Source organism: Pan paniscus, chromosome 3 (genome assembly GCF_029289425.2).
Source record: "Pan paniscus chromosome 3, NHGRI_mPanPan1-v2.0_pri, whole genome shotgun sequence".
In the NCBI taxonomy this organism is placed as follows: domain Eukaryota; kingdom Metazoa; phylum Chordata; class Mammalia; order Primates; family Hominidae; genus Pan; species Pan paniscus.
In genome coordinates this window covers 45,330,467-45,344,645 of record NC_073252.2, presented here as the reverse complement: position 1 = coordinate 45,344,645, position 14,179 = coordinate 45,330,467, and the positions used below count along the sequence as shown (strand labels likewise).

General features: G+C 38.6%; 1 protein-coding gene across 8 annotated transcripts in view; it reads right to left on the bottom strand.

The window, feature by feature from the left end:
• Window positions 1-14,179, bottom strand: part of WDFY3 (WD repeat and FYVE domain containing 3) — a 296,015-nt gene that overhangs the window by 34,181 nt on the left and 247,655 nt on the right. For all 8 annotated transcript variants that reach the window (XM_055111312.2, XM_034958524.3, XM_034958529.3 and 5 more), the window contains 7 exons: window positions 12,884-13,004; window positions 11,294-11,379; window positions 9,155-9,235; window positions 5,292-5,346; window positions 4,908-5,027; window positions 1,390-1,507; window positions 336-442 (listed from right to left, as the gene is read on the bottom strand). In XM_055111312.2, the coding sequence (XP_054967287.2) occupies window positions 336-442; window positions 1,390-1,507; window positions 4,908-5,027; window positions 5,292-5,346; window positions 9,155-9,235; window positions 11,294-11,379; window positions 12,884-13,004 (688 nt within the window). The remainder of the gene's footprint in view (window positions 1-335; window positions 443-1,389; window positions 1,508-4,907; window positions 5,028-5,291; window positions 5,347-9,154; window positions 9,236-11,293; window positions 11,380-12,883; window positions 13,005-14,179) is intronic.

Sequence of the window (14,179 nt, the reverse complement as noted above, 5' to 3'; positions counted from 1 at the left end):
GAAAAGCAATTATAATCGAGGAAACAGAGAATGAGCTGGAATATATCATGTTTTTGTAAAATAAAAATTGTTTAATTCAACCAGTTAGGGCTGGTTGAAAAATGTATGCTACTTATGTATTTGATTAAAGGATGCTGGCACTTATTTGTTCTAAGCGAATTCTAGTTCATTAATCAATTTTGGTCCAACAAAATTCTACTTTAGTTATGTAACTACTTTGTCACTAAAATTTCGCAGAGCTTCTTATAATAGAAGATAATGATGTTTTAAAAGGTGACATTTTAGATAGAAATAGGCTTGTATAAAATAGAAAAACCCCAAATTTAAAGTTTTACCTGTAGCCTTAAGAATATCTGTGTGAAAGGCTCCATCCTTACAAGGTATGAGGCCACAATCATTGCAGATGAATAGTGGGTCCCATAGTGGTATGCAGGAGTTTCTCCTGTTTAAGAAAATTAAAGCACAATTGAAACCAAAAGAAGAAATATGAAAAATAAAATTGGTATTAATTTATGCTTGAAAATGCTAGCCTATGTGATAACTGTGACACTAAATGCAATTAGTACTGGCATTTGCAGCAGGAAAACTTCAGGACACCACTACCCCTCTCTTCTATATTTGACAGTAGTCCAGATTAAGTATAATTCAATGGCCTATTCCCACAAACTTAGTATGTCTACCAATTTCATGTTTTGAGGCTTACTATAATAGTTAACCCTTAATAGTAGACCATCTTCCACTAAAGCAGGATATTGACTTATAGTTTTTATTAGGTTCTGGCTTTGCAATTATATATTTCTCTAAATCATTGTTTATGAATATTAAGCACTTTTATGTATTTTTACTACATATTCTCCTGGCAGAGAGGGGGTGGGAAAAAAGAGTTCACATAGGACTACAAGCTTAGGCTTTCTTTCTCCTTTGTTTTGCCTTTTTGAGGGAGAAACACAATAAACATTAAACATAATAAATAACAAGTAAACTATAAAGTTTTAGAGTATACTAATTTTTTTAAATGCAAAAGGGTTCCAAAATTGCCTCAATAAAATTAAAGAGAGACAATAAATTAAAGTATGGTTCCTGGACTAAACATGATTAGAGACAGAGGCAGATTATGATGGGAAATTTCTGCCCTATGCAAAGCAGGAATACTTAGTTTTCCACCAATACTCTGATAAGCTATTTAAAATGCCGTCTAAGCGTGGCCATAAGTTGGCATGCAAACCTGATTCCTCTGCTATAATAATCTGCATATATGTGTGGACATATAATACATATAGATATGATATATAAGCAATTTGAAGGAGGATGTAAGAATGTCAGACCGCTACATAATGACTTACTTTTGAAACTTGGGTACAAAGTCCAATGACAGAAAAAGTTCCTTACCATTAGGATCCTCCCAGTCTTTATACCGCTTCTTATACTGAGCTAATCGTTCATCTGTTTGTGCTCCCATTGGCTTAGCCAGGTTTCTAAACGTCTTGGGATTAGTAAGATCCACCTCCTAAAATACAAAATGTAACTCAATTCCAAGTTACTATACACTATCTAGCCTCACTAACGTAGATACAGTGGCTGTGGTGGATGATGATGATTTATAAACGCACTAGTATCTGTGGGGTCAAACTGGTATAACTGGACTCCAAAATAATGCTATGTATGTACTATTTATACACACTTTACAGACAGGCACATGGGAGTTTGTTAACAGATTCAGTTGGAAGACAAGTGCTTTGGAAATTATATGTTTCACAGAGGAAGCCACTCAGGATCCAGGTTTAGGGGATGAGGATTAAGAGGGAAAATACTTCCAAGTCTTGACAAGGACCCAGCAGGAGACTGTGGACACAATAGCTCCAATTCATCGTTAACTTCATCACTCACATAACTGGAGGATCAGATCTCCCTTGTGTCCTCCCTCCCTCCACCCCCGCCCTGTCTCCCTCCAAAGTTACTTCTGAGCATTTTCTTCTCAGAGGTGATCTGGAAGTGATAAAAACTAGAACACTCAGTAATTCTTTCACCTCTAAAAGATAACATCACACCAGATCAAGTAACTTCCCAATGAGATGGATTCTTCTAGTTTACCAGAGATCACTTTAAAAGTTGATGAGTTGACCTAATTCATATATTTAAAAGGAAACTAAAATTTACTCCCTGAGGATTTTAAAAGTGGAAATTTGAAATATGTGCCTGTGGCATATTTGTGTCCTTTTTATAGGACATCCTGAATAACTAATTTTGCCAAACTTTTATTTTTAAAAATCTTGGGCAGGAGAAACTGATCTACATTTATGAATGTAAGTCAAGTTAGCATATTTGTTATCTCAAAGTTTATATGTAAAGTAACTTGTTTATATTTTCTGGTTAATTCAACAAATGTTAAAGTATGTACAAAGTACCAGGTGTCATCCTATGGGCTGAGAGTTGAGAGAGACATAAAATGGACTATGTGCTCAAGGACCTTGACCCTACGATTGAGTAGGGTCAAACAAATAGCAGGACAATGCTGTAAAAGAAAGCTCCCTGATTAAAATGGTGAAAAAAAAAAAAAAACCCAACATAGGTACCATGTTATACAGCTATAGGGCAGTGTGGGAATAGAAGGCAGAGGAGAAAAAGAACAGAAGGGTCCCCATCACCGGGCTGGTACTTGAGTGCCTCCTGAAGGATGAAGTGGAGCTGGTCAGTTGAGTTAGTTGGTGGAGAGTAGAAATGCACGATGGGCACCAGGCAGGTCAGGCTGTATGTGAAAAGCCACTAAATTACAGGAGAGGGAACTGGGGTGCCCCACGATAGCAGTTCTGGGAGTATATGAGGAATATATACACAGGAGCTACACTGAAAAGGTTGCTATAGTGAGGTTTTTCAACTCTCTCCCAAATTATGATGGTGATTCACTGAATAATTTTATTATTTATTTTTTACTTCATTTTTTTTTTTTTTTGAGACAGCTTCTTGCTCTGTCGCCCAGGCTGGAGTGCAGTGGCACACTCTCAGCTCACAGCAATCTCCACCTCACCAGCTCAAGTGATCCTCCCATTTCAGCCTCCTGAGTAGCTGGGACTACAGATGCATGCCACCATGCCTGGCTAATTTTTTGTAGAGATGGGGTTTGCCATGTTGACCAGGCTGGTCTTGAACTCCTGGACTCATGCGATTTGCCCTCCTCGGCCTCCCAAAGTTCTGGGGTTACAGGTGTGAGCCACAGCACCTGGTCACTGAATGATTTTAAACAGGGGGATGACTCAATTAGTGTTCCTGAAACTGGCTGCAGTGTAGAGGGCACACTGAAGGAAGGAGAGACTAGAGCATTAAGCCCAGTTAGGAGACTGCTGCAATGGTCCAATAAAGATGTGGAGGGCCTGAAATGAGACACTGGGTACACTGATGGAGACAAAGGTAGACATGCCTTGGCCACTGAGCAGACATGGACAGTAGGAAAAGTATAATTTCCAGCCTGTAAGACAGCATGGATGATGGTGCCATTTCCTGAGATGGGGAATACACGGTGAGGGTCAGAATTGCATCGGGAGAATGTGGTAGAGAACTGAAGGTTCAGTAATGGGACCTGCCATGTTCCTGTGAGATACATATTCAAATATGAGTTGACAAAGTACTCCACTCCCTTCTCAGAAAACCACATTTCTTTTGGACCTCCTGTCTCTTTAAAAAATCTACATTTTCTTTCTAACTTTCCTTGATTGACTTAAAGAAAAAATATTTTCATTTATCAATCTTTACTCCTGAGCTCTTCTTTTCCTTTTATTATTTATTTATTGTGCATTAGGTATGCAAATTAACTATACAAGCAAATAAATAGATTCACACATCAAATGCACTAACGTACACCCATGCATATAGGGTGGATTTCCTTTCATTCTTTCATTAGACCAAAATTTTCTGAGGATAGAAGTTTTATCTTTCTCCTTAATATGTTGATGTCTAAAATTTCTGAAAGGATAAGCAGTCATGATTCTAGTGAATAAGAAGGTTCACTGAATTTCTGAATTTTAAAAACAATCTTTTTGTTTGTTTACCTAGGGCTAAGTGTCTTTTGTTTTGCCTGTTATGGTTCATTTCTGAACTAATCAGATGTCTATCAGACAGGAGGTAAAGGAAGAGGGGAATCAAAATATTCATATGCATCTATGTGTTCTTGATTTTGAGACTTAAGTCATGTACATGTTGAATTGTTGGAAATCTTCTACCAAGGCTTCTTGGAATAGTATAAAAAATTTCTTTTATATGGCAGGAACATTTTGTAGAAGAGTTACTTTGTGTTTTCCTAACAAACACTTCAAACTACACAGATGGATTCTGACATCCACCAATAGATGCAAATTAATCCACACTTAAAGAAACTGAAAAGATATTATGAATTAATAGCCAGTACTCAGTAAGTGGGTCAATTATCCAAACTTTTTATATGTCTGTGCTAAATGCTTCTCATCTATTTGAATTAAGTGCCTTTGCCTATTGAGAACATTAAACTACAAACCAAATAAAACATTTAGGCAACCGTAGTTTTTTTTTTGTTTTTCTTTGTGGAGACAGAGTCTTGCTTGGTTGGTCACCCAGTCTGGAATGCAGTGGTGCAATCTTGGCTCACTGGAGCCTCCACCTCCTGGGCGAAAGTAATCCTCCCACCTCAGCCTCCTGAGTAGCTGGGACATCTGGGGTCTGGCACCACACCTGGCTAATTTCTGTAATTTTAGTGGAGACAGGGTTTCGCCCTGTTTCTCTGGCTGGTCTCGAAATCCTGGGCTCAAGTGATTCGCCTCTCTTAGCCTCCCAAAGTGCTGGGATTTTAGGGATGAGCCACTGCACCCCGCTTCAATTGTCGTATTTTAAAATTATTTTTGAAAATGTGTTCTACGTAAGCAAAATGACTTAAGATTTACCTCTGAGTCGTAATCTGCAAGGATCCAGGGGAAGACAGGATACTGCATGAGATCATTATATGATCTGCCAGCCAAAGTGTTCAAATGCATCAAATATTGGAAGTTGCTGATTTCACCTCTCTGGAAAAAGATAAATATTCATTTTTGAGCTATCGATTATTTCCACTATGTTCAGCTTTTAAAATTTTATATGCAAAATGATGTAAAGGACAGTTTCTTTTTAACAGATTTCAGAACAATGAAATACTTTTTTTTCTAAAAAGAATGAAAATAAAACATTTTCTCTATGGTATATATTTTATGGATAATTAAAGTGCTTTTAACTGTATGACTTCTACTCTAATTACAAACTTCTAAGGAAGCTCATATATTCATTAAACTTACCTCCCATCTCTGAGTCACAGACTTCTCTCCAACCAAAGTGCTAAGTAACCCAGATCTAAAAGCAATACATAATACAATAAATTACAAGCAATAAAATTTTAAATCTGAAAAATTATAAAGTTGAAAAATTTAAGTCACCTGGTCCAGGAATTTTTCAAACTATGGAGGATCTATTAGTGGGTCATAAAATCAGTTTAGTGGGTTGTGATCAGCATTTTGAAATATGAAGTAACATAGAACTGAACTGAAGAAAACAGAGGACATCAGAAGGCATCACATATAGTAAGAAAAAGTATTGTTTTGTGAATTTTGTTTGAGTTGAGTATTTATAACTCCATTTATGTGCCTTGGGATGAATGTAATATATATTTTTTACTCTAGGTCATATTCAAAAGAGTTGGAAGAACACTGATCTAGTTCAACTTTCTGTTTGTTTTGTTTTGTTCTGTTTTGAGACGGAGTCTTGCTCTGTCACCCAGGCTGGATTGCAGTGGCATGGTCTCAGCTCACTGCAGCCTCTACCTCCTGGGTTCTAGTGATTCTCTGGCCTCACCCTCCTGGGTAGCTGGGATTACATGCACTTGCCACCACGTCCAGCTAATTTTTGTATTTTTAGTAGAGGCATGGTTTACCATGTTGGCCAGGTCTCGACCTCCTGACCTCAGGTGATCCTCCCACCTCGGCCTCCCAAAGTGCTAGGATTACAGGCATAAGCCACAGTGCCTGGCCTTCTTTTTCTTTTTAAAACCATTTTATAATTTATTTTTTGTAGAGATGGGGTCTTGGTATGTTGCCCAGGTTGGTCTCAAGATCCTGGCCTCAAACGATCCTCCTAACTCAGCCTCCCAAATTATTAGGACTTCAGGCATGAGCCATATTCTAACCATAGTCTAACTTTCTAATTTTTACTATAATCACTAAGTAAACAGATCCAAGCATACTTAATTAAATAACTGAAATATTATATAATATTCTGTACATAGTAGGTACATAATGCATTAAATAAGTGAAAGAAAATATGAATATTGTATAACAGGAAAGTCATTGCTGTCCAGGTCATTTAAAATTTAAACATTACTTTTTTGGGGACAGCAGACTTCCTTAAAATGTTATAAAATCCTATTTAAGGTTTATCAGCTTTATAATATTGATAATTAATAATTGGTCATGGAACCAGGAGAAAGTATTTATATATTTTCTTTTCTGAGAGGAAATTAACACATTTGTAAACTTTAGATCCTGAACACATCCAGCTCGATGGTACTATTTTCCACTTTGAGATAGTCTTTCCATCAGGCAAATTGAATGTACAAGATACTCTCTTTGGAAAAATAGCCATGATCACTCTTCAACATCGTAAGAAAGAGGATAACTGAAACGGAAGATTAAAGTTGGAAACGAATTTCTGTTTCTTGCCTCTGAGCTCTTTAAAGCTCTTTAAGAACTGCCAACTCAGCACAGGCAGTAGCAAGAACAAAGAAATAGCAAGTTTAAGATTATCTAGGAAGCAGTAGCAATTCGCTTACAAGTAGAAAAAAGGCTCATTATGTTTTTAAGGAAATCTTTCACTTCCTGTATTTATGTTAACAACAACACATATGATTAGGAGCAGAACGTGTTTCTGGGGTTAAAAAAAGCATATATTTAGCTTGTATTTGTTAAGGCTTGGCTATAGAAAAATAAAAACAAAACTTAAAGAGAAATACACAAAGTATTTAGATGCACACAGATTGGAATCAAATTTATTTACAAATTACAGAATCTCTAGAACTTGTAAAAGTCATTTTCTTGCATGCTCTAATAATTAATTTACAGCCCCAAAGCACTGCTTCTTTCCAGTCGATTATAAAGGGCTACCAGTTACTGAGTGATATAAATGGAACTGGGTCTATAGATTCTTGAAATGGCTATGTTACCTAGAAGGCCTCGCTAAGATGAAGCACAGCTATAAGGAGCATAAAGGAATCACTGATAGGTCAGAATACATAAAAACAGAAGTTTAAATGTAAATGTCAAAAAGCAAAATTTAGAGGAAAACTGGGAAATCTGCAACAAATATGACAAGCAAAGGAGTAATACCTTATGGTAGAAAAATCCTATACAAATTGATAAGATCTCAAAGGAAAAATAGGCAAAAGATATGGACAATTTACAAAAATGATTTTAAATGGTTAATAAACATATACAGAGCTCATGCTTACTAATAATCAAAGAAATATACATTAAAAAATCAGAAAACATTTTATAAAATCAATAAAATAAAAAAATTAATATACAGGCCAGGCGCAGGGGCTCATGCCTGTAATTCCAGCACTTTGGGAGGCCGAGGAGGGCGGATCGCGAGGTCAGGAGTTTGAGAGCAGCCTGGCCAATATGGTGAAACCCCATCACTACTAAAAATACAAAAATTAGCCAGGTGTGGTGGCGCGCACCTGTAGTCCCAGCTACTCGGGAGGCTGAGGCAGAAGAATCGTTTGAACCTGGGACGCGGAGGCTGCAGTGAACTGAGATGGTGCCACTGCACTCCAGCCTGGGCAACAGAGCAAGACTCCGTCTCAAAAAAAAAAAAAATAATACTAATATACAAAGTTAGCAAGTATCTATTGAGACAAACTTATCCACTAATAGTACAATATAAACTTGTATAGTTTTTATGAATATCAAGCTGGTTTTGTGTATCAAGAGCCTTAAAATTCCTACTCTTTGTTTTATTAAGGGGACTCTACCACAATAAAATAATGAAGAATCATAGCCGGGCATGGTGACTCATGCCTGCAATCCCAGCGCTTTGAGGGGCCAAGATGGGCAGATCACTTGAGGCCAGGAGTTTGAGACCACCCACGCCAACATGGAGAAACCCCTTCTCTACTAAAAATACAACAATTAGACAGGCATGGTAGCACATGCTTGTAATCCCAGCTACTCGGGAGACTGAGGCTTGAATCAGCCTCAGGCTGAGAAGTGCTCAGCCTGATGCTGAGAATCGCTTGAGCCCAGGAGGCAGAGGTTGCAGTGAGCCAAGATCACACCATTGCACTCCAGCCTGGGTGACAGAAGGAAACTGTCTCAAAAGAAAAAAAATTAAAAAAAGAAAAAAAAAAGAAGAATCACATTTCCAGTCTTATGATAAGAAAACCTGATAAATGCCAGGCACAGTGGCTCACGCCTGTAATCCCAGCACTTTGGGAGGCCGAGGTGGACAGATCACCTGAGATCAGTAGTTTGAGACCAGCCTGACCAACGTGGCAAAACCCTGTCTCTACTAAAAATACAAAAATTAGCCAGGTGTGGTGGCAGGCACCTATTATCCCAGCTACTCGGGAGGCTGAGGCAGGAGAATCGCCATGAACCCAGGAGGTTGCAGTGAGCCAAGACGTGCCATTGCACTCCAGCCTGGGTGACAGAGTGCGACTCCATCTCATAACAATAATTAAAAAAAAGCAAAAACCTGATAAAGAGGAAATATCCAAAAATTACATGATGTTTTATATATGTGATGAATAGATAGCGAATGATAGTTATGTTTCTGAATAGTTTTTTAAAGATGAGAGGGAATATTTAAATATAACACTGAATAGAAGAAGCAGAATAAAAACTTGTATTTAGAGTATAAACTCAATCATGCACACAGCAATACTCATGCCTTAAAGAACAGAAGGTAATTGATCAAAATGTGAGCAGTGATTTGACATAGTGATTATGCATACCTTTTTCTTTTCTTCCTTTAGTTTTCAGTATTTTTTTAAAAAATTTGCAACCACCAGGGGAAAAACACTCATCTAAAATGTTAAATAAAACTGTCCAGATATGAATCATCCCAACTTCACTATTAAACTGTAATATGCAAGGAACAAACCACCTACCCCTGCTCCACACTCGTGTTTGGTCGTTGCCCAGATACAGATTCTGAACTGTCCGTTAGAGATGGCACTACAGCCAAAAACCTGAAAAATTTAAAATAGCATAAAATTGCAAGTGAAGTCTCAGTCAGGATCTAATGGGAAGCCTAAGAAAGGATGATTCATTTAGATTTTCATAGTTGCGTCTACCCTCCCATAACCCACTAAATGGCAGGCAAAAGGAATATATAAATTTTGGACTTCTCTGAAGAGGAAATAATTTCTTAGCACTGAAAACAATAGCACCTTTAGAAATTAAAAAAATCAGATAAGTAAAAGTGAATCTCAATCACTTTACTTAGCTCTTCCCATATGTGAAAGGAGTTTTGGGTTACCAATCAACATCCACAGGCCCTTTATTTGAAGAACCACCCTCATTTCCCAGGTGCTCACGGGTAATATTACTGTACTGCAATGAGAAGCAATGTTGGATGGTTTAGTTATTCCTCATGGAAATAATCTGAAATATAAAATTTTCTATAATGGAGGGATTGCCAGGATCTGTATCACCCTTCAAAGAACAAGAGAATGCCTCTCATCTACATGGTTAGTTCAGAATAGCCTTATTATTCACACATTCAAAAGAATTATCTTTAAGTACCAGAGATGTGTGTTGTTTTTCCTTTTCTAAAAAATTTATAGGCTGCGTGTGGTGGCTCATGCCTGTAATCTCAACACTTTGGGAGACCGAGGTGGGCAGATCATGAGGTCAGGAGATCGAGACCATCCTGGCCAACATGGTGAAACTCCATCTCTACTAAAAATACAAAAATTAGCTGGGTGTGGTGGTGCACCTTGATATCCCAGCTACTTGGGAGGCTGAGGCAGGAAAATTGCTTGAACCTGGGAGGTGGAAGTTGCAGTGAGCCGAGATTGCGCCACTGCACTCCAGCCTGGTGACAGAGCAAGACTTTGTCTAAAAAAAAAAAAATCATTATTATTTTTTGAAACAGTGCCTTGCTCACTCAGTCTAGAGTGCAGTGGTGTGATCGTGGCTTACTACAACCTTGACCTCCTGGACTTAAGCAATCCTCCCACCTCAACCTGCCATTACAGGCATGTGCCACCATGCCCGGCTAATTATTTTCTTTTTTATAGAGACAGGGTCTCACTATGTTCCCCAGGCTGGTCTTTAACTCCTAGACCAAAGTGATCCTCCCTCCTTGGCCTCCCAAAGTGCTAAGAATATGAGCGTGAGCCATTGCACGGCTTGGCCTGTTTTTCACTTAAAAGGTTAATTTTAAATATAGTTTATTAAAGATAAAAATATGCTTAGATTAGATTAACCGCTTTATTTAGCTATACTACTTTTTCAAGGAGGAAGGTATCCAACATCCCTTCCATGGCCAGAGAAAAGTCCCACATAAATTAAATTTACTCAGTCCTTGCATTCAATAGAAAGAAACTGCATTGGCTTCATTTTGGTAAATACAAAGAAAGCTTATTTTGAAACTGAAGTTTTATTTTTGGCCAGGCATGGTGGGTGGCTCACGCCTGTAATCCTAGCACTTTGGGAGGCCGAGGCGGGCGGATCACAAGGTCAGGAGATCGAGACCACCCTGGCTAACACGGTGAAACTCCATCTGTACTAAAAATACAAAAAATAAGCCGGGGATGGTGGCGGGTGCCTGCAGTTCCAGCTACTCGGGAGGCTGAGGCAGGAGAATGGCGTGAACCCGGGAGGCGGAGTTTGCAGTGAGCTGAGATCATGCCACTGTACTCTAGCCTGGGCGACAGAACAAGACTCCGTCTCAAAAAAAAAAAAAAAAAGAAGAAGAAAAAAAGAAACTAAAGTTTTATTTTTAAAGCTACAGTTTCATCATCCTTTGTATTTAGAGACACAGGACTTAGTGATAAAAGTAGTTTTTGATGATCTCTACTATAAGTTACCAGAAGGAAAAATGGTATGTCACAATAGAATTGCACCATTTTAAAAGTCAGAAGAATAATTGTTTCAAGAGGGTGGCAAAAATAATATAAATTATTTTCTTCAAAGATGTTGGCTCATTGATCTAGATTTTTAAAAACCAGCAAAACTGAGAAAAGATTCCCCCTCCCATATCTTCCCATAATAGTATACAAAGTGTTCCAAATAAACAAGACCTTTGATAGACTTTGTTTCTGATTCCTTTCTGAAAAGCAAGGAGGTAATTCCGTCCATCTCCAGAGAAAACTTCCACAGCAATAGGCTGAAATGATCAGAGAGAAAAACATTAAGAAAAAACAGAAGTTCACAAATAAAATTATATATTAACTTTTCCACTATAAATTTCTACAATGTTCAAGAAGTTAATCTGCGGCCGGGTGCGGTGGCTCATGCCTGTAATCCCAGCACTTTGGGAGGCCAAGGCGGGTGGATCACAAGGTCAGGAGATCGAGACCATCCTGGCTAACACAGTGAAACCCCGTCTCTACTAAAAAATACAAAAAATTAGCCAGCCTTGGTGGTGGGTGCCTGTAGTCCCAGCTACTCGGGAGGCTGAGGTAGGAGAATGGCATGATCCCAGGAGGCAGGGCTTGCAGTGAGCCAAGATCGCGCCACTGCACTCCAGCCCGGGCGACAGAGCGAGACTCTGTCTCAGAAAAAAAAAAAAAGAAGTTAATTTGCTAACACTTTTAGAGTCATGAATTCCCTGCAGATTAAGCTACACAATAAATAGATATTTCTTATTCTGCTCAATTTATTTCTAAAGTCTTTAGTAACAGAATAAAAAAAGTAATTATAATTTTATAATTATAATTTTATAAAATTATAGTAAGGATGTAATTTTTATATTAGAAGAAAACTAAAATGTTGATTTGGATAGCTACAGGGAAAGATGGATAATAAAGATAATTACCCAAATTTTAGGCTGTGTTTAAACAAGAGAAATGCATTATACAAAATTATGCATCCATGTGACCTGAGTTTGTCTATAACCACATCTAAGGATTATTCTAAATGCAGATCCTGGCCGGCCACGGTGGCTCACGCCTGTAATCCCAGCACTTTGGGAGGCCGAGGCAGGCGGATCACGAGGTCAGGAGATCAAGACCATCCTGGCTAACATGGTGAAACCCCGTCTCTACTAAAAAACAGAAAAAAATTAGCTGGGCGTGGTGGCAGGCGCCTCTAGTCCCAGCTACGCAGGAGGCTGAGGCAGGAGAATGGTGTGAACCAGGGAGGTGGAGCATGCAGTGAGCCTAGATCGTGCCACTGCACTCTAGCCTGGGTGACAGAGCAAGACTCCATCTCAAAAAAAAAAAAAAAAAAAAAAAAAAAAATGCAGATCCTATTGAGGGTTTCCACGGCACTTATCAATTTTAAAATAATACGTTTTCGGCCAGGCGCGGTGGCTCACGCCTGTAATCCCAGCACTTTGGGAGGCCAAGGCGGGCGGATCATGAGGTCAGGAGATCAAGACCATCCTGGCTAACACAGGGAAACCCCGTCTCTACTAAAAAAATACAAAAAAATTAGCCTGGCATGGTGGCGGGCGCCTATAGTCCCAGCTACTTGGGAGGCTAAGGCAGGAGAATGGCGTGAACCCGGGAGGCGGAGGTTGCAGTGAGCTGAGATCATGCCACTGCACTCCAGCCTGGGAGACAGAGCGAGACTCTGTCTCAAAAAATAAAAATAAAAAATAAAAAAAAAAAACAATACATTTTCAGAATAAAGAAACATGATAAAACAGTACTACTAAATTGACTCACCTGCAGGAGATATCTCCTTTTATGAACTTCCTTGATATCTTCATATGCAAAAATGCTGCATGTTCTCTTGAGTTGACTAGGGCCTTGCCTGGCTCCTCTAGGAATAATAGGCTCATGCATACTACAGGCAGCCAAGAGAAAAAGCAAATAAACAAAAACACAGCAAGGGATAAATTCACTGTTCCATAAAGGGTGTGCTAATTTTAAACACATGAACAGGATGGAGGAGTAATATATATCAGAATTTTCAGTTAAAAAATACATTTACAAGAAGAATTTGTTAGCTACCTGAGATACAAGGAACCCCCTTTGATGAATATAATTTTAAAAATCCCCTTATTACTGTCAGGACCAAGTTATCTACCAGACATGGTTAGCACAGTGCCTCAGCTCACATATTTTGGGGCCCAAGAAAATGTCTTAATTTCTTTTAAAAATCAGAAAAAAAATCAACTTTTAGGTAGAAAAACACATTTTAATATATGATTATATTTATACCATTAGCCACAACACACAATTTTAAATATTTTTGTATGGAAAAAGGACCCACAAAAGACTTCATGTGACCTTGATTGTTGTTGACAGTAATTATTTGAAATATCTCCTAGGAATGAACTACAGAAACAATGTCTGTATTCAAGGGTGCTAGGAAAATGTTAAAGGAAGAGAAGCAGCCTGTTGATCTTCTAAGCCCTAAGCTTCTTAACTTTCTTCTAGGTTGGTCTGTCTCCTGAGTTTTCCACTACTCACTATCACTTTCATCACAGGACTGGTAGAAGAAAAGGAAGATGCCTACAACTCAGTCAGTAAATCTCTGCTAATGCTTTAGTCATGCTGTTTCTAGGGTGCTCCGAGTACCTGATGATGCTCTTTCATTTTTAAGAGTATTCTTCACGCCTGTAATCCCAACACTTTGGGAGGCCGAGGCGGGCGGATCACAAGGTCAGGAGATTGAGACCATCCTGGCTAACATGGTGAAACTCTGTCTCTACTAAAAATACAAAAAATTAGCCTGGCGTGGTGGCGGGCGCCTGTAGTCCCAGCTACTCGGGAGGCTGAGGCAGGAGAATGGCATGAACCCGGGAGGCGGAGCTTGCAGTGAGCCGAGATTGCGTCACTGCCACTCACTGCACTCCAGCCGGGGTGACAGAGTGAGACACTGTCTCAAAAAAAAAAAAAAAGTATTTTCTCTACAATTGTATATCTGCTATATTTTTTAAAAGGACAATTTATAAATTCAGAATAAATTTGTAAATATATAGATTATAATATAAATAACTCAGAATGCACAGAAAT